Here is a 20666-nt window from a genome sequence, read left to right as displayed (position 1 = left end):
TCCCCCTTACCTATGTAGGTCACATCCACATAAAGAGGATCGGATGCACTGCTTCCCATTTCATTGGTAGCATTTACTGTGATGACGTATATTTTCCATATGGAGGTATACTGCTTGCTAAAGAAACAGGAGTTGGGGCCACTGGTTTTGTAGTCTGGACATTCATGGGTAGTTTTCTCTCTGCAATAAGTAATGCGTTAAAAGTGAATAAGAGAAAAAGAGTCTCGTTTTTGTTCTTAAAAGACTATTACTGGATTTGGAGGATAAGGCACTCAAAGTACAAGAATAAAGCAGAAAAATGTAGCTTTGTGCTCTACGCAGACCAATTGGGAGGAAGGGAAAGAAGTGTGCTGTAAGAACAGGTAGAAAGGTGGGTTTAGCATCTCAGTTCTCTGCTGCTCAGTCACCCTTCTTTCCTGTGGGTGTCCCTATGAACCTTGTGAATGGTCCTTCTGAGTTACCAGCGACCAAGGCACACTCACAGCAATGGTACTCCTATTGGTCACCTTAGGCAGTTGGAACTTTTGTTAGCACACATATATATTATGGGATTATCCATATTGCAGCTTTGGTCACACAAGCCTGTCGAGCTACGTGTAGATAAGAGGATTTAGGAGGAAACACACTGACATCAGACATTAGATGGTGTCAAGCGAGCAACAGAGTGAAGTGGTTTGAAAGGAGATCTTTCAGTCTCATAGGGCTCACTAAGTTGCTCACATTTTAACAGCCTCGACTCCATTCGTACCACACAGGTTTTGGAGGCTGTTTCAGCTCTGGGTTCTTTAAGTATTTGTGCCATGCCTCTTTGGATCCCACACAGAAGGCCAGCTTTGTGTACACGCAGTCCTAGGAAACTGGCAACGGCTGTCTCTGTCAATAATATTTTATTTTTAGGTCCAAGATACAGAAATGTACTTTTTGCTAAACTAACATTTCTGTAGCTCATTTAAGGTTTCTAGGAGAGTCTCATTATGAGTTCATCAGAATTATCATCTAGAGATGATCTTATTTTGCCCTCCTGGCAATGCTAAATTTAACTATGCCTTTCAGGAGACCTTGAATTTTATTGTTTTGCTGTGTTTGAAACAGGGGTTTTCTATGTACAGCTCAGGCTGACTTTGAACTTGTCATCTTTCTGCATCAGCGTCCATAATGCTGGGATTACAGATGTGTGTTATCATGATTTATAGCTTTTAGATCAGCAACTTACTTAAATAAACAAACAACCTCAAGTTCTTTTCCTTAAAGGTTGTTTATTCTCTTGGGCATGAAACACATTTGAAAACCTAATGTACCGAGGCTGCCAAAGATCACACAGCTTATATAATTCTATTATGTTGTAAAAGGAGTGTATTAACTAAAAAAAAAATCCCAAAACACAAACAAACAAAAAACCTACAATATCATGCGGTTTATGGATGAGCAGCTGAGATTAGCCAATCTATAGGAAATGATGACTTGGTCTGTATTCTAAGTTTGGGACAGACATTTGGAAACATGGCTAATATTATAATGCTACTGTCAATGAGCATTTGAAGACTGAGTTTGAAAAAAAAACTTTTAGAGAACACGATGGGCTAGAGACATTAGATTCCTTTCCTGGTGGTATGAAGCTTATTGGTATAAATCTAGGAAAGCATGGTATTTATAATAAGAACTAATGTAACTAGGGCCCGGAGCGTGAGCACTCTGGTTTCATGAGGTGGAAGAGATTGTTTTACCCTTCTTTGCTGTAAGTCAGCGAGTAGTTGGTAGGAAGTCCTCCATCTGTCCCGGGATTCCACCAGCAGGTGAATGTTTCCTTGTCGGGAGACCGGCATTTGTGGATCTCAGGTTTTCCAGGTGGTGACTGTCCTAAAACAAAACCAGCCACAAGCCATTCGAGTTAATACTGCGGTCCATTCAACAGCTTAACTGAGCTGCTAGTAACAGAGACAGATTATTGGCACCCTGGATGTGAGGAGGTCTTGGTGCATTGTTCAGAAAGGCCACTGCATCAGTGGCCAGCTGTGACAAACATTTCACTGCAGAGTGAGTCTGAGGGGAGAGAGGTGGGTGCATACGGAGACTATGGAGCTAGCCCTTCTCACGGGGCCTGTGTAGCAATAGGATAGCCATCCGAAGCATTCTTTCCCAGACAGTGACCTGTGTGCACACAGTCAGTGCACTGCTCAGGAATCTGCCCTTTTCCGGCATCCTCCCTCTTCTTCTGCATTACTTATGGCCTTTGTCTGGGCATTCTAGGCTACTTCCTCTCCCCTTTGTCTTCTCCTTCTGTGCTTTCTCCCCTACCTTGATTGTGCATAGCCTTGGCCTAGTGATCTAGCTTATAATATACATATGTATTATTATATATTCTTTGAGACTTTTATATATGCATACAAGGTATCTTGAATATATTCATTCTTTCCCCTTCTCTCCCTAACTCTAGCTCTACCGCTAACCCTTATCCCTACAAGCTCTCACTCTCTCTCTTTCCCTAACACACTACACACACACACACACACACACACACACACACACACACACAGAGAGAGAGAGAGAGAGAGAGAGAGAGAGAGAGAGAGAGAGAGAGACCGATCTGTACTATTTTTTTTTTTTTTTTGTTTTTCGAGACAGGGTTTCTCTGTGGTTTTGGAGCCTGTCCTGGAACTAGCTCTTGTAGACCAGGCTGGTCTCGAACTCACAGAGATCTGCCTGCCTCTGCCTCCCGAGTGCTGGGATTAAAGGTGTGCACCACTACTGCCCGGCCCAATCTGTACTTTTTATAAACGTATAAATGTATGGCTACCCACTGGAGTCTTGTTGCCATACCAAGTGGTATACACTTAAGGGAAATTGACCCTTCGGATCCCTCAGAAGCTGTCAGCTGTCAGTAGTGCTTCAATTAGGGATGGGGACTCAGGAGCCCTTCCCTTCTCCGTGTTGGATTGCTGACTGGCTTGATCTTGTGCCATCTGCACACAGCCTTAGCTGCTGTGAAGTTATGAGTATAGTGGTCCTTCCAGGTCCAGAAGTCACTGTTTCACTTCAGTCTTCCTTGACTTCTGGTATTCACAGTCTTTCCATCCCCTTCCCCCAAATGGTTCCTGAGCTGTATGTGTGTTATGTGTGTGCACGTGCGTGTGCGTATGTCTGTGTGTGTGCATGTGTATCTGGGCATGTATGTGCATGTATGTATGTGCATGCGTGCGTGCGTGTGTGCGTGTGTGTAATACCTGTAGCTGATCACTCGACAGACTAATGGTCCACCTTCCCTATCTCCTAATTCTTCCTATTCTTATTTTCTGAATCTTGATTTTTAGTCTCCTTTTGAATTTACGCCCCACCGCCTCTTTCTTGGAATCCCCCATTTTGGTTCTTTCTATGAGTAGGTGACCTCAAACTTCCTTGCGGTTCTGTAGATCTTTAGGAATCGGGTGGTAGGCTAAGGGGTAGTAGGCTAAGGGGTAGTAGAGCAGGTGGTCCCCCTCTAAGTGGGGAGCGACCATGGTTAGATAAGGCACATCACCACTGTCAGCGCCAGAAGTGGGAAGATCTGCAGGAGGTGATGTGGCCGAGGGGATGAGAATTTTCACCAGCTTAATCTCCAAAGCTCTTGGCAAGCTGGTCTCCAACTGTCTTGCTTGGCTGTTATGTTGAAAGAGGAACAGAATAACCTTGGGATTTTGCCATGATGCTGTTGGTTTGGGAGACCAACCATAACTCACATTATATCTACTTTTCCTAATTTTTGCCCTACATGAAGATTTAATGCTAAATTCAGGAGTAGAAAGATTTTTTTTCAGAGGTTGGCGTTAGTAGCTCAGGGGTCTTTTATATCTTTTCCACATTTATTCAATCTTTCAGATAGGCCCTCAGGATGGAACGTTATTTAGTTCAGGAGAGCAGGTCGTGAAGATCATGGCAAAGGGATCATGTGTGAGTCTGTATACAATCTGTCCAGGGAGGGGAATTTAATGGGTGTTCTAGCGTGGTGAACTGGATGGGGTCATGGAAAGAAGGCTGGCCCGTCAGTGGTGACAGAGTGTCACAGTAGCTCACAGAATTGCTGAAAAGAATCTGTGTGAGCTTTGTGTGTCTATCAGTTTGGGGGACTGCCTAGTGATGTTGGGAATCATTGCAAAAACACAAGCTTTCTTTTTCTTGTTTGTTTCTGTCGTGCGTGAGGAGAAACATGTAATGTAGAGAGAAATATTCATTTAACAAAGCTTCCAAACTATCAGGGCATGGTGGTGCCTGTCATTAATCCCAGTACTCAGAATCAGAAGCAGGTGGATTTCTGAGTTTGAGGCCAGCCTGCTCTACAAAGAGAGCTCTAGGATAGCCAGGGCTATACAGAGAACTCCTGTCTTGAATTAAAAAACAAGCCAATCAGACCCCAAACGCTAAGCAAACAAGCAAAAAGAACCAACCCCTACTGCTGCCAGTTTTCAATATGGCTCAACAATGGGTCTACTTGAAGCTGGTCAGGGCCGCTGCTGATTATTTGAGTACTCAAGAGTTTCTTTTATGGGTTAGCAAGATTCTTGCTTCTCTTCCCCTCTTTCTCTTTCTCCCCCTCTCTCCCCTCCCTCTGAGCTTATCTCTTCTACATTTTTACTTGCCATTAAGAACACTTTTAGGAACCGCGAGGGAAAAAGGCAAGGTTGTGAAATTACAACCACTCAAATGTTATCTTCATGCCCCTTGAGGAAACAAACTTCATGGATTGTCTCAGTGAACAGACACAAGGGATATTATACAAAGTCCAAGAAACGCAGAGACTTGCTTGCGTAAACTCCACATCAGAAGTAAGCATATACATAATGCACTGCACCCATAGGAAATACATCCAGAGAGAAATAAATGCATGCAAGGGCACAATGACGGGAACATACACTGGTGTGCACGACCCAACAATAAACATATATGTAAATACACAGAGGTTCCTCATTGCCGTCCACACACACATACATACATAGATAGAGAAGAATTTGTGATGAGGTACTATACGCAGCCGGTGTGTACACAGGTGCATTCAGAAGCACACCCCCCCCCCCAGAAGTAGATAGAAGTAGATGTGAAAACCTGTGCAGACAATCACACCCCTTCCTGTTAGCTGTGGCTTTTGTTTCTCTTATTAGCACACATAGGTTATGCCTGTTTGCCACCTTGTCACGCAATCGCTTGCATGCTCTTATAGTTTTTCAAAGGTCTTTTCAAAACATGTTTCATCTGAAGCTTGTGAGAGATCCCTATCCTCCCTCGGAGAAATCAAAAACAGAGAGGCAGACAAGTGGTTCGAATCACACAGCTAGTAACTATGCCCTGGATGGGAACTCAGTTCCCATCATCCCCCGCGCCCTTTCAGTCCACTCTCAAACGGGAAATGGGAGAGAGGGAAGCACACCGATGAGATTTTGCATTAATTTTAACGCAGAAATGTGGCAAACAATTTAGTAGCAGCAAATGACACGAACATTTTCATTTCTCATAACTGCACTGCAACAGATCGAGACAGCTTCTTCACTACCCCCCCCCGCCCCCCTCCACTCCTAAGCACTCCAGGCAAGAAGAGTGAGAACTGAGTCTCTTACCATTCAGAAGGCTGATGTTGAGAAGAAGTAGGATGAAAGCAAGGACAGATGTCATGTTTTCCTGCATGTTGGCCCCTGGTTTCTTGCTACAGGCAATGTATCAGAGGCTCCCTGGAAGAGAAAACACCGGGTAGCATTTGTTAAATTACAGCCCGTCAGGCATACTTTACTCTGGGTGCTGGCAACCGATTCTTGTTCCTTGCTTGATGTGACCGACAAAAACAGCGGGAAGAGAGCGTAGGAAAATGTTGCATGGGATGGCTTGGTTAAGAAGCACGGATTCCCACATGCTGGCAAGGATTTCACCACAAGAGGGCGTCAGACAACAATGCACAGGAAATCAAAACTGTGGGCTTTGGATTTGTTTTGGTTTTGTTTTCTGCACTCACCGAAGTTGTTTTGTTTCCACGCCATCGTTCAGGTAGCTAATAGCACATCACCCATTTATGTAACATAGATTGTGTGCCCTGCAAGAGAGCCATTCAAGGAGGGGTTCTGGCTCCAGTATTCTGAGATACTGCCAGACTGGGAGTGGGAGGGTCCGGGTGGAGGTTCCTGTCTAAGGTCAGGCTGAGAGGGTTCTGGAAGTCTCCAGGGATATGGCTATGGCTGTGAAGCAAACCTCATAATGAATTTTAGTGACCCTCCATGTGGCTTCTTTCTCCCTTCGGAAAAGCCCCATAAGAGACAATGAACTTCAGTAATAATTCAAATCTCTTGGGTTCAGAGTAATAAGTCAATTTTGAACCTGCGGGGCTTGAGAGTTTTGAGCAATTTATTATTAATATTATTATTTTTACTCTTGGAACAGTTTTCAAAGCCTCTTATGTTCCTTCCTTAAAACATTCTTATGAACTTTTTTTTTTTTAAAAAAAAGCTCATTAGTCTTATTAGACTTCAAACATCGCTCAGAAAACAATAGATTTGATGAGCTACGTGTAAATTTCCAGAAACACATGGTTTTAATCTCCCTTTAAATTTTATTTTTAAATCAAGGGAAGAATATCTAGGAGGCAAAGTTGCCCGCGTTAGGCCATGTGAAGAATTGCTTGATGGGTCCCTAAGGGAGCAGAATTTGTCTATTCCTCCTGGTCTGGAAAGCCCTCTATCTGTCAAACACGTATTACTCAATGGGCAATTTTTGGAGGTGTTTTTACACCTGCCACTACTGCTTGTGGCATCACTCAGAAATAGACATTTTAGCGACACTGGAAGGTTGGGGTGTGCCGGCACCAACAAGTTGTGCCCTTACATTGAAGACTGTGGTTCAGAGCTTTGCTGACCCATTAACGGGCCCATCAAAGTGCAGGAGACCTTTTGCTTGCTTTGCCTGGATCCCTTACCCTCCCTAAGTAGCACATTTTCAATCCAACCTGCTTCTTTTAATTTCTTGGGGATCGTTTCTTTAAACCAAGTGGTCAAAGGCTTCTAATGGATTTTAAATGATGCCCTTATAGTCCAGGCGCTGGGCTGAGTCATCACTTGAATTTCATTTTGTCCTTTCTGTGGCCCCATAAGTAGATGCTGTTTACCACCTCCCACCCCATCTTAACAGATATGGAAAATGAATATAGAGAAACAGCTTAATAGGTGGTCAATCACGTGCTAACAGGAGAGCAATCTGGCAAATCCCAGAGCATCTGAGAATCATGATTTGGGGGCTATCTGTGATAAGTGGCAAAATTGTCCCTTTCTACAGGACAGATGCATGAGGCAGGCACAATTGATCTGTGGAGAGAAGTGGGCCAAGATCTGGGTGAGCTGGAGCCGGAGAGCCAGAGCAGACACAAGGCTATCTCGGCGGCCGCTCTCCTTCTGGTTAATGGTCTCCAGTATTGATCTGTCTCAGCTCCCTGTGCATCCTCATCCTGGCCCTCTTAGACACTCAGCCTGGCTTGGAAGTGGGTATTCTTCTCCCTGGCTGAAGACGTTCTATAATATCCCTTTATGGAGACTGCCTTACTCCTATGGGCATCACATAAACAACACCTGAGATCACCATGCTTTAAATCACCCATCGGTGGGTGAGGCCAGAGAGCTCTGCCAGGCAGGGCTTCCCGCCTGTTTTGCAAATGAAACACTAGGCCGGGAATCAGGGTAAGCAGAGGCGGGGGGGTGTGGGGTGGGGTGGGGTGGGGGGGGTTGGGGGGTGGATTTAGTTATTTGTTTGTATCTCCTCTTCTGCTGGTGCAGGATCCAAGAAACTTCTAATTTAAGTTCCTCCTTTTAAAAATGCTATCAGAAACCCCTCTAGGCACATGTAAAACAACTTTCTCTTATGATTTCCTGAGACATGCTGGAATCTGGTCACACCCATGCATTTTCCAGTGCCCTAAGTCGCCTGTGCCAAGGAATTAGACATGTTCCTAAACGTGTTTTGAACAATGACTTCCCAACTCATTCTCCGTCTTACACTCTCTGGCAAAGTAGCCGAGGTGTGACAAGCGAACTTTCAGAGGGAAATAGAATGGCAAATGTTCACCCTAAGTGGGGCGATGCTAAATGTTAACCCTGGTCAATGGTATGCAGTACTTTTGTCCTATCATAGAGCATGCCTCCTGCTGATCCACATACCAGTCTTTGTGGTGAGCAGACCCTAGCCTAGGGAGAGTTTTGGTCTTATCTCTCTGAATCAGTTCTCCACTGCAAGAAGAGCCTGGCCAAAAGCAGACATGACCTTCGTTATTAACCACGGCATTTGGGGCTGGGATACTGAGGCCTCAACTTTATATTTGGATCCAAATATTTGGAATCTAGTTAGCAAAAAGTCAGCCTTGCGTACTCAGCCCAAGGATAGTCGTCTGAGGATCCACACAGCACCAACTCTCTAAACGTGACTCTGGTGGAGAAGTGAAAAGTCTCCAACTATGAGCAGGTTTATGCTGAGTTCCACACTTCCATCTGCTTTGTCCATGACTGTCTGATTTGGCTTCTGCTGATTCCTCAGACTCTGCCATCTCCAGGCCCTTTTTTTTTTTATCACATTGTTCAGACTCTCCCTGTGCTCCATCCTGCTGTGGCACAAATGACAAGGGGACTCCTTAACCCTCTTCTCCCTAGGGCTGCTTTTGTCTCAACTATGATCTTATTTAGACCTACTCTTTCCAAAAGCCCCTCTTTATTACTGTTTTCTAGCAAGCCAACCCTCTTCCTCAGAGGCTAACAGCTGAGGTTGCAACTTAATGGTTTGTAATCTATGCAGTTCATTCTTTTGGGAAACTAGAATGACTCCCTAGATGGAAAACCAGTCAGGGTCCCATGGTCTTGGTTAGTGCTCCCACCCACATCATGGAAGGCATACCACAGGAGAGGAGGCAGGATGACCATGAGTGTTAAAAGGCCAGATCTGAACTCTCACGAGATCACCGCCTAATGTTGCCACTCATCTTTTCTCCTTAGACTTCCTCTGGGTGCACTGGTCCTCCTACTCTTTGAGATAATCAATCACAAGTCCAAAGCCTCAGCTCTCCCATGGTGTTGGGTATTAGGAGATTGCTACAGTTTCTGCTCTATCCTGCTTTTCTGTCCCTGTGGTCTCAGCTTCCTTAACCAGAGAAATGAACCCAACAGGCTAGGTAGAGACTGTGAGGATCTTCTTTGCTTTTATAAACCCAATTCTTGATGGACAAGCCAATTCAAGACTTACTTTAAGGAGTCAACCTCAAATATTCTGCAGTACACTATCACCAAGTGAACAGATCTGTGCTACCATCTGAGTTGCAAAAGAACACAGAAAGTAGCCTGGAAATAGAGCTGGTGGCTCCTCCTACTCTCTACCTACCCCAGCAGGACTTTCCTGATTATTATAATTGTTCCCACCAACTTTTTTTTAAATTTATTTATTTATCAATTAATTAAAGATTCTGTCTCTTCCCCACCACTGCCTCCCCTTTCCCTCCCCCTCCCCCAATTAAGTCCCCCTCCCTCGTCAGCCAAAGAGCAATCAGGGTTCCCTGCCCTGTGGGAAGTCCAAGGACCACCCACCTCCATCCAGGTCTAGTAAGGTGAGCATCCAAACTGCTCCCACAAAGCCAATACGTGCAGTAGGATCAAAAACCCATTGCCAAAAAAAAAAGAAAAAACCATTGCCATTGTTCTTGGGGTCTCAGTAGTCCTCATTGTCTGCTATGTTCAGCGAGACCGGTTTTAACCCAGGCTTTTTCAGACCCAGGCCAGCTGGCCTTGGTGAGTTCCTGATAGGACATCCCCATTGTCTCAGTGTTCCCAGCAACTTTTATACAATAGAGTCATACCACAAGCATTGCAGGGGTGTGTGTGTCTGACTCCTGTCATCCCACGTTGCTGCACGATGTCTTTTGGTTGTTGTGTGTGGTTTCACATCATTTATTTTCATTTCATTTCATTGAATGAAATACTATAATTTCTTCATTAATTCTACAGTTGGACGTTTGGGTTGTTTCTGTTGTTTTGGGAGGCAAACTTCAAAAATTCTTTGAGAATTTCCTATATGCATATAGTGCATTTTGATCATATGTGCCTCCCCTCTTTTCTCTCCAATTTATCACCTATCCCCTCTGCCACTATTCCTCCTGAATTTCATGTGACTTTTTTTTTTTTTTTAAACGCAGAGTCCACTTAGTGCTGGCTGTACATGCATGGTTTTGCGACAACCTGCAGGAGCACAGTCAGTTTTCTTCAGGGGTCACTAGCAGTCCCTCCCCCAACAGTCAGGGCCATTATTATAAATAAGGAAGCCTTGCGGACATCATAATGCTCTTCACTCTAAGTAGTTAGTCTGCTACCCGCCATTCCTTCCGCCCATCAACCTAATTTACCTTTCTAATATCTTTCTGGCCTACCCCCATGAAAGAAAAACCTTCATGTTTCGCAAACTAATACAAATACACCCATCTACTAAGGTATTAAGAGACGTTAGGTCTTTCGTTTGGACTCCTCTGCTCATTGGATCACCTCACCTGCCCTAGGTACTAAATGATCAGAGGCCGAAATAACTGGGAAAGAATCCCATGTATGCCCTTTGATTCTCAGCTTGACTTTTCTTTCCAAAACAGAATGCTAGTATTTAATTTGGAAAACAAGAGACATAATCTTCTCAGGATGGGGAGAAGAACAGAAGGGATTAGCTGTTTCATACCACGATGAAGATTAAGATTGTTGTTATGTATGCTGGATTTTGGAGCAATAGCCCCAGCTAGGAACAAGTACTCAGCATTTGGTTTATTAAAATGAATCCAGTGCAAAGATACACACCTCATATTGTGGTAATTTATCAGCAATTAGATTTCCCAGATCTGTCTCCCTGTGCAGGGCCTACCCAAGTCAACTCCCATTTGCACATGTGTTTGGCGATTTAGCTAGATCACCACGGCGGTGCTAAGGCTATTAGAAACAGTTCGGGAGACGTTTTCAAACACCCACTTCTGACTACTATGCCCTGCTTTCTTCCTGCTTCAAAAACCCAAGAGGAGCCGATGTGCTGCATGCGTGCATGCGCTATGCAAGCAGACAGCTGCATCCTATAAGAAACAGTCAAATTAGCAGGAGGGCGTGGCCCAAATGCAAGCTGGTTCAGGTTGGTACTGCGTAAGGGTAGTTTCATGGGAAGATCTGTCTTCAAAACCAGAGGGGGCAAATTACAGTTCAGTGCTGCCTGCACCTCTGCACCGGAGTCAATGTAACACCAGATGCTGACCCATAGCTGGAAGCCTCGCTTCCAACGCCAGTGACTTCAACTCTGCCTGCTCACGCCCCAAAGTCCCAGCAGCATCTTTTCTGTGACAAAGACTTGTTTGTACTCAGCTTTTTTTTTTCTTAAAGGAAAGGAGAGGAACTGGGTGAGTGTTAATTCTTCCTGGCCAGGCCACAATCTGGATAGATGTTGAAAAGTCCAGGTTGACCTGATTTTCAGAGGAGCCAGTCTCTCATGGAATCATCTGTCAATAAATGTCTGCAGAAGCACCATGGATTGGATATGATGTTTTGCAGCTAGCTCACTAAGCCACTCCACAGGCTCCAGTAGATTTCAAGCCAAGAGTTTCACTGCTCTGCTAGTGCGTGGGGGTTCCTGTTCCTATGCCGTGTCCCTAGGGATTCTGGAGATGCCTGGGCTCTCCCTAGTCACAGCTTCTGCATCTGCAGCTTCACCAGAACTAGACTGAACACATTTGGAAAGCATTTGCATCGTTACTAAACATGCCATCTTGTCATTCCTTAAATAGCACAGAATAACTGAATATACCATTTATACTATATTAGGTAGTCTAAGTAGTCGAGGGATGGTTTAAAGTATATGGGAAGATGTGCATAGGTTATGTCTACACATTATGATATTTTATGCAAGAGATGTGAATATTTACTCATTGGTATCTGCAGGAGTTTGAACCTAAACCTACCTATAGCTGATTTTCCTCTTCTTTTTTTTCTTCCACTCTTCCCACCCTCCTCTTACCCTCCCCTCCTGTTCTCCCCCTTTTTCCTCTCATTGCTCCTCCTCCTCCTGGAAGCACGTTTTAAACCTAGTGCCTCACATATACTCAGAAAGTACTCCCTCACTGAGTGGCTGCCCCTCTCCACTCCTCCACATCTGTTTTGGAAGGTGCACAGATAGTCTTGCTAAGCTGACTCTATTGGCCTTGAGTTCATTCTGTATCCAAGCAAGCCTTCAACTTGTAATCTTTGAGCTTTAAAGTGCTTCCTCAATAGCTAAGATTTAAGGCCTTTAGCACCAAGACTGTATCTCCCTGGATACTGGAAGACGTAGCAAGAGTTAAGGACCCTTGATGGGTCCTTAACACAAGATGCTGCTAAATACATATAAGCCTCCACTACTAGATCCCACTGACAGAAGAGGAAACTGAGGTTGAAAGAAGTTACTGATTGATCACCATTACATGGGCAGGCAGCAACACAGAAACACTGAATTTAGTCTTTGGATTCTGACTCAACATCAAAAGTAAAATGTTCAGCTTTGTAATTGCCATATATAAAGACCTCATACCCATCATATTTTATTCTTACAATAGTCTTTTACAGAATCAGAGCAGCAATTATTGTTATTTTTATTGCCATGCCCATCCTATCATTCTCATGTCAAAGATGAGGACACAGATGTTCAAAAGGGTAAGGGGTATACACATCACCGACCTTATCTCACAGCTGTGGTGATAAAATAGGAGAGCCTTGTATTGGACACACTGTACCATGCACTGCTTGGTTCATTTGCTTAGCTCTTGTGACAATCCTGAAGTATAGGTACTATTAGTATACTCATCTCAGAGATGAGGATGCTGAAGCCCAGAGATGTTCCATTAATTGTCCGAGATCACACAGTTAGTGAGAAAAGAGGATCTTAGCAGTCGCACTTCATACTTTCCACTTAAGCTGTTGATAGAAGACCAATGATCCTACTTTTAAGGAGCCCCACCCCAGAAGCACAAAATAGTACCTGTCACGAGAGCTGGGAACAGGTAAGATGGCTTGGATCATTGTTCCTAAATTTTCCAAGGCTGTCATCCCTCTCTTTTGTTTGTTTATATTTTTGGCTTTTTTTTTCCTGGCCAGGGTTTCTCTGTGTAAAAGCCCTGGCTGTTCTGAAACTCACTTTGTAGACCAGGCTGGCCTTGAATTCACTGTGATCCATCTGTTTCTGCCTTCCGAGTGCTGGGATTAAAGGCATGTGCCACAACCACCCAGCTGTCATCCCTCTTTTTGATAATGGTCTCAGCGCTCAAATCCACTACCCAGATCTGGCTCTAATGCTGGGTGCTGTGGGAGGCCTATGGCATTTCTTCTATAGTAGTAGATATCCTAGCGGCATTGCCTCTAGAGACTATTCTAGATACACTATCTTTTTGATGTAATACGTCTCTGGATGTGGTGCCTAGGAAAGGGCATTTCAAACATGCAATTCCATGACTGTCATTCAAGCTGAAATTTGAGAGTTTTAGTTAAAGTTAAAGAGGGAAAGGAAGACAATGTGAAGGGTATAGAGGGGCTGTCTTGTTGTCTCTTTGTGGGAAATATCACATTTAAGGCTTTGATGGAGGTCAGCTGGCGATGGGCTGATTGGATTACAGTGCCTAAATATTTTCTTATTCCCAGTCATGGTGAGACATTTATCATTATAAGACAAACTTGGGCATTATGTTGCAAAGGGACACTACTCAATCCCACAATTATCTACTCATCCATTTGAAAGGCCATGGCTAATGAGATGTGAACCATTGTGGCTACTTTGGCTACATCTGTCCATCCAGAAACAGTTGCAGAACATGGCTTAGATTTTCTTTGTCTAAGTTGCAGAGCTATAGAATTGTATCAGATAGTGGCTACATTTTTACAGCACTCAGAAGCCAATCCCAGAAGCACCATGGCCAGCATTCTGCCTCTTGCCAAGTGCTTAAACAATGAATGTTGCTTCAAGTTACAGAAATGTCACTGTTGTTTGTTACTATAGAAAACCTAATTACCAAGGGCCACGTAGTAGGAGGAAGACATATGCTTTACCAGATTATGTAAAGGAGAGTCTTCTTGAGAGAGGCAGATTTAATTAAACACAAAACAAGCTTAGATTTCATTAAAAAATAAATTATTGCCAGTAACAAGCTTATCTATTTATGTATGGCTCTTAGTTTCTAGAAACATGCTTGGAAGCAAAGGGGAAATTTCAAACAAAAATAAAAAAGATTAATTACTGGTTTACTGCTTCTTTGGCTGCCTGTTTAAGATTTTTGGAGTTTTGAATCATGGCGTTTTGGATCTGAAAGAAAACCCAAGACTTGAAAGGATCTGGTCCAGTTTCACACCTACTTGTGAAGAGAGTGAGGTCAAGTTCTCCACTCTTAAGACCACTGTGTGACCTTGAGTAACCCATGAATCCCCTTGAGCCTCATTGGCCTCATCTGAAAGGTGCAATAGTCATAGTAGCTCTATCTCAGCCTTGCCGTGTGTGGGAAGCTAGCTAATAAAGCAGTAACTGTCATGAAGTATCAAGCATCTGATGGGAAAATCTTCAGAGCCTGCAGGATGGGCTGTATCCACATTTGAGAAGCTAGTTAAGTCCAATGAGAAATTATGGAGAATGTGTCAAAAATCTCTCTTCTTTCTACTTCCTGCTTTTCTTTAGCACCTCAGTCAGGATGCTAAGAGTAAGTCACAGAATCAGGAAAAGGGTCCAGCACCCATTTCAGCTGGAGTCTCTCCTTTCCTTTCCCTCCACAGCTTATGTTGTCCTTATTACTCATCCTGTAGTTAAATGATTGACCCATGGGCTCTGAAACTAAGGAGAAAAGCTATACTTTCAGTCGAGTCTTTTTTTTTTTTTTTTTTTTTTTTTTTTTATTTTCGAGACAGGGTTTCTCCATAGCTTTTTGGTTCCTGTCCTGGAACTAGCTCTTGTAGACCAGGCCGGTCTCGAACTCACAGAGATCTGCCTGCCTCTGCCTCCCGAGTGCTGGGATTAAAGGCATGCGCCACCACTGCCCGGCTTTCAGTCCACTCTTGACTTTTAAAACTTCCATATATTCTTCCCCCACCACCCCACCATCTCTGTCTGTAGGGTCCTTTCTCTCTTCTCACCCACAGGAAATGAAGCAGAGGATTTTGTGGTGGTCCTAAGAGCTCATTCAGAAGGGAGGCTCTTGATTTCCTCTTTGAACCCACGGAACTTCACAGGGATGAGAAGTAGTGACCTAGTTCTCAAGCTTTGGAGCTACAGGCTGAGCATTGAAAATGCCTGATTTTTGCTCAGCCTGGCTGATTTATGGATAATCTAGAGCCAGTCATCACAGCCAACTTTGGACATCAACTACTGCATTTAATCAAACAGAAGAGTTATGAGCAGATGGAAACCTCTGATGCCCGGTTTGCTGACACAGAGCCGTCTTGAACACTACCATCAAAGTCATTTTGTTCAGCTCCTGTACTGTCCAACCTGTGTCTTTGCACACATTTTAAAGGTGCCATAACACTTGCAGAAATGCTTAATTGCTTTTAATGTGTTTTTCCCCACCTTAGTAATGTTCGGGATTGAACCTAGAACCTCAGGAATTTGAGGCAAGCAGCCCACCACTGAGTTACAAACTCAGCCTGACTCACTTACAAAAAGCCACATAAACCATAATATTTTTACACTTTTCTCCCATTCTCAGATCCACAGGGAGGAAAATAACATGTATTCTTGTGCCAGGGAATTCTTTCTTCCTGTGAAGATGCTCTTCAAATTACTGCAGACTTCTCCAATACTATTTCATGTATATTAGTTTGAACTCAAGGACAGACAGACTAAAGTGTACAAGATTTGGCTACAGGGAAGTTGTCTAATAGCCAAAACAAAAATTTTAGTTATTGGAAATTGAGGAAATGTGAGGGCTATCACAAACAGGCAAAAATTCAATTGTTTAGTCTTCAAATGAAACAAAATTATGGTCCTTATCCAATTCCTTTTATATTTTGTCCATTCTTTTTTCAATGAAAACATGTCCAGGGGTAGTATATATGTCTAATTTTCTAAAACATGCCACCAATAAAAATATCATTTTAATCAATCAGATACACATGTAAAAATCACTCACTTCTTAATTAGGACAGTGAGGTCATTTGCGAACTTAACAGTTATAGTGAGACAAGATGCTGTAGTTACAGAATACTACATAGAAAAGAAGTACAGACCAAAGAAGTTTTGCTTAAACCAAACACCTAGGACTTGAGGATCCTCAGTGCCTAGATATATTCTTGTTAGCCTTCTTTTCTTTTTCTCCCCACCTCCCCATCTTTCATTGTTTTTTTTCCCTTAAAATTTTAATTTAATAGCTAGTAGCTGTGTTTTTGCTACACAACCCTCTTCTAGTAAGCCTTCTATCGATGGTTGCTTTTGTTCCATGAAGTCAGAAACCTACTATAAAAATTCAAATTTAGAAAGTTGAAGCAACTTAAACAATGACAAGGAGTTGCAAGGGAGGATAGAGGAATTTTCCACCAGCCTTGCAAACGAATAGGTTTTGTTACATCTATTTTTTTTCCAAATGTCTATTTGGTTTGCTCTCTGGATCTCAGACACGTTCCAGATAGTTGAGCTGCTTATCTGAGCTTTAAATAGTGGTACAAGGTAAAAGCAAGAAAACAGGCCCCATGCCCAGGAGAAGTCAGCCAAGACAAACTGGACTCCTTATTTTTCTTTTGAGAGAGAGGGGAGGAGAAGCAGAGAGAGAGATGGCTAGGGAGGTAGAGAGGTTGGGGGATATCTGAGAGGAACTAGAAGGGGGAAATAAATATGATCAAAATATATTATATGAAAACATCCAGGAAGAAATGAAAACATTTTAAAGATAAAGCATCAATTAGAAAAATTGAGCATGCTTAATACTTAAAATTTAAGTGTGACTCTCAGTTATAGAAGGATACTTCTGGGCATCTCTATATTTCTTAAGTCCTCCATGATACTGATGTTTATCAAGGAAATTGAAACTGCAGCTTCCAATTTACTAGTAGCCTCCCCAGGCCAATGAAGTAGAACAGGCCTATGCAAACATCCACACACTTTCCTTTGATAACAATGACTGGGCAAATCTCAGCAAATCATTCTTGCTCTTTGCTTTGACAGAGTAAAATGAGTGCTTGTTTGCAGAGCATTTAACCCATGCTGCCCCTTATGGCCCCCACTTTCTGAAACTAGGAAAGGGATAATGGTTTGGGACGTCAATACTAAAAGGTTAGTCTAGTTTTCCTTCTTTCTACAAACACTCCTCTTGGGCATTTATCCACAATGATTTCCATCCGTAACCTGGCAGGCACCTAGTTTGTTGTGCCAAGCTTGTCAGCTCAGTTTTGGAAATAGGAATTGATTTTAATTTATGAAACCAACGTGATTTGGGAAAAAAGGGCTGCTTTGATGATATTCTTATCTCCATCAATGGCCAATTTATTTAAAGTCAAGATATAACATCTCAGGGTGCTTTTCCTAGGTGTGTTTAAGTGGCAAGGCTTATTCATACCCGGGTGTGTGGAACAAACTTCCGAATGCCTTTTATGGTCTAAAAGATGACATTAGAATCCACATTTTTAAAAATCTGAAATTGTAGGTTCATGTGCTAGGAACACGGAGCCTTAGGGGCCCAGCAAATTAATATGTGAAGAGAAGCAGGCCATGGTCACTATGTACCCTGTACAGTTCAGAGGAAAGACTTGTAGCTTTAGCACCAACGTTCTGAGAACGTGGCAGTGTTTAAATTAGAAAGGAATGGAGGAGGAGTGTTGAAGTGTCCCAGCTTCTCATAGGTGGTCTTTGTTCTTACCCTCCACCTGTCTGGAGACTACACTCAGTCCTTTGTCCCTCCAAGAATTAATAAGAACAAGGGTATTGTAGTTTAACAGGATGAGGGGTTTCCTAGTCACTACATGTCAGACACTTGACCAAATTTCTTATTAAGCATCTGTCTTCTTCCTTCAACAGTTGCCATATTTGTTCCCTTTATCATCTTTATCATCCCTCAGACCTCCCTAAGTTCCTGCCTCCTGCTACGGCTCCAAACAGTTGTGTAGGTGGCCTCTGCTTTCACAGCTAATTCGCCAAAAGGCCACACTGATTGGTAGCCAGGGCATACCACTGAGATCCTACTAATTCTATATGTAGCCTGTTAAAATAAGTCTTTGCCCACAAACATGTCTCTTTTTCTCTCCAGAAATCCAGTTACTAGAAAATGTGACATCTCCATAGTATTTTGGGGGCAGCAAAGATGGGTGCACTGTTACCCAATGGAGAGGCCAGATACCTCCTCCTTCTCTGGTTCCGCTCTCATTCAGGCAGACACTCTTGGTCTTATAAAGCTGGTATACATAGTAGTACTGATAATGATTTCCAACTAATCTTTCTGCAACTTCATATCCCCACAGCCCTTCAGGCAGGACTAGAAGCTTAGTGATTCAGTGTGTGTGTGTGTGTGTGTGTGTGTGTGTGTGTGTGTGTGTGTGTGTGATATTTAAAACAAAGCTCTCTATATGGGTACTCAATAAATGGTTCTGAAGAAATGAACTGTATTGAGTGCTTGCTGAATGTAGAAAGGGAAGATGGCAAAGATTTTGTGCTTTTAAAGAGTTATTAAAATTGCGATATTTGGCCCAGGATGGCATATCTTCTACTTGGGTGGTTCAAAAATAGATAGTAAAAGCATTGCTTGTTTTAATGGAACTTTTAGTTTTCAAAATATTTTCATATAAAATATTTTATTTTATCCCTTTTTTTTGCCAATCCTGGGGGATTTCAAAATGTTATCACTGAGTGTATAAATGCATTTAAACTAGTACCTTGTCTTTTGATTGGAAGTTGGTTTATCTTTTCTCATAATATCTTAAAAGTCTCAAGAACATTACATATACAATAAATCAGAAAGTACACTTCAGAAATCTATCTTGAATTTATACAGAAGTGTATCCCAAATCTAAATACACAAAACATCTCTTGAATAAATAGATTCCTCCTCCCCAGTGTGATTTATAAAAACAAATTATTAGAAAACAACTAAAACACCAGAATCTAAAGGACTGCTTAATTAGATCATAGACAAGAGTGGATATTATTTTACCCTTGACATGATGGTGATTAAAATTTCAATAATTTTCTAAGGTGAAATACAGCAATAACTGGGCACATGAAACAGATATACCTGATCCTAATTCTGACATGTGCTTCTGCACAGGTGCACAGACGCTAGCCATAAATCACATTCATGCCAACACAGTGACAACGATTCCCTTTGGGAGGAAGGATTACTCTAAAGCAGGCAATCTTACAATGTAACAAAATAAGAAGTGACCACTTTTGTGATTGAGGAGACATATTTCAACAACAGGATTAACTCAACAACATCATCCTCAACAACACAGCAACAACAATAATAACAACAAAAACCTCACCAATGAAACCCGGTAAACAGAGGGTACCTTAGAGACATGAGTCCCATATCCCTGGCATTAAGTTTAGCAGTGCCTGTTGACCAACCTCCACCTATCTTCTTTGTAGCTGAGCTGTGCCTGTCTTTTGGGCTATAGTGAAGGATTTCAACAGCTCTCTCACCCACTGGCTGCTCAGTTTTTTAAGACTCACTTCCACTTTTCCTAACTTCTTTACTGTGTCTGAATACATTTAAAACACCCTGGGGAAACCAGCCATTATTTGCCATTCAGCTCTGACAAGGAGATGAAAGGCAATTTTATAGCAAATGTCTTCTTCAGGCCCCTGAGAAGAGCCAGGTCATCTTATTCAGAGAAATCCAGCAAGTTCAGTCATGCTCTTGGTCTGAGATGCTGTGTGAAAATTTTTGTCTGGCTCCTCAGCTTCTGCTAGGGCTTGTGATGCAAAGCAATAGGCACTGGAAGTCTGCAGGCCACTGATGGAAGAACACAGGCAAGGCCAAAAATGCAGAAAATTTGCACATCTCTCCCATCTCATGATGCTCAGGACCAGTCCCAAAGTCCAACCCTCCTCCCTGTGCTCCCCTTAGGAGCACACCCCGTCTCTACCTCACCGAGTCACCTCCTGTCACCCATGTACAGGGTGTTCTTTTAGGCTGACTTCTGCACTCAAACATCTGGGCTGTTTATCTGTCAAGATAACTGCCTGTTTCTCTTGCTGGCTTTCCTCTTCTCCCAGTTCCATTTTGTTCAGCTCCCTTTAGAGCTCTCTTAGCAGAAAAGGTACCAATCCAACCAGATAGGTAACAGCCAAATATGGGGCTAGTTATAGGAGTAGAGCAAAAAATACTTCCATTCCAAAGAACTTCCAAGATACATTCATTGAATGGGGATGGAAAGATGTGAATAAGGATTCAATTGTGTGTTTGTGGGCAGGTTAGAAAACAGGTAAACTGACCCATGTTAGTGGTTGTAATGCATGGCTATCCATCCATTCATTCATCCATCTACCTACTCATCCATCCATCCACCTACCCACCCACCATCCATTCATTCATCTATCCATCCATCCATCCATCCATCCATCCATCCATCATCCATCCATCCATCCACCCACCTACCCACCAGGTATCTACACTTGAATCTAAGAACCAGATGTAGAAAGGCGATCTTGTGCAGAAAGGATTCTTCTAATAT

At 42.8% G+C, this 20666-nt stretch overlaps 1 protein-coding gene across 13 annotated transcripts in view; it reads right to left on the bottom strand.

Annotated features, from left to right (window-relative positions):
• The window catches only part of Prlr (prolactin receptor), a 167634-nt gene that overhangs the window by 24328 nt on the left and 122640 nt on the right, over positions 1-20666 (bottom strand). For all 13 annotated transcript variants that reach the window (XM_050138998.1, XM_050138991.1, XM_050138995.1 and 10 more), the window contains exons 3-5: positions 5583-5693; positions 1725-1857; positions 11-180 (exon numbers count right to left, since the gene is read on the bottom strand). In XM_050138998.1, the coding sequence (XP_049994955.1) occupies positions 11-180; positions 1725-1857; positions 5583-5649 (370 nt within the window). In that variant the 5' untranslated portion in view covers positions 5650-5693. The remainder of the gene's footprint in view (positions 1-10; positions 181-1724; positions 1858-5582; positions 5694-20666) is intronic.

The sequence above is a fragment of the Alexandromys fortis genome, unplaced genomic scaffold (genome assembly GCF_014885135.2).
Source record: "Alexandromys fortis isolate MF-2015 unplaced genomic scaffold, M_Fortis_MF-2015_v1.1 scaffold_37, whole genome shotgun sequence".
In the NCBI taxonomy this organism is placed as follows: Eukaryota; Metazoa; Chordata; class Mammalia; order Rodentia; family Cricetidae; genus Alexandromys; species Alexandromys fortis.
This window is presented reverse-complemented; position numbering and strand designations above follow the sequence as displayed.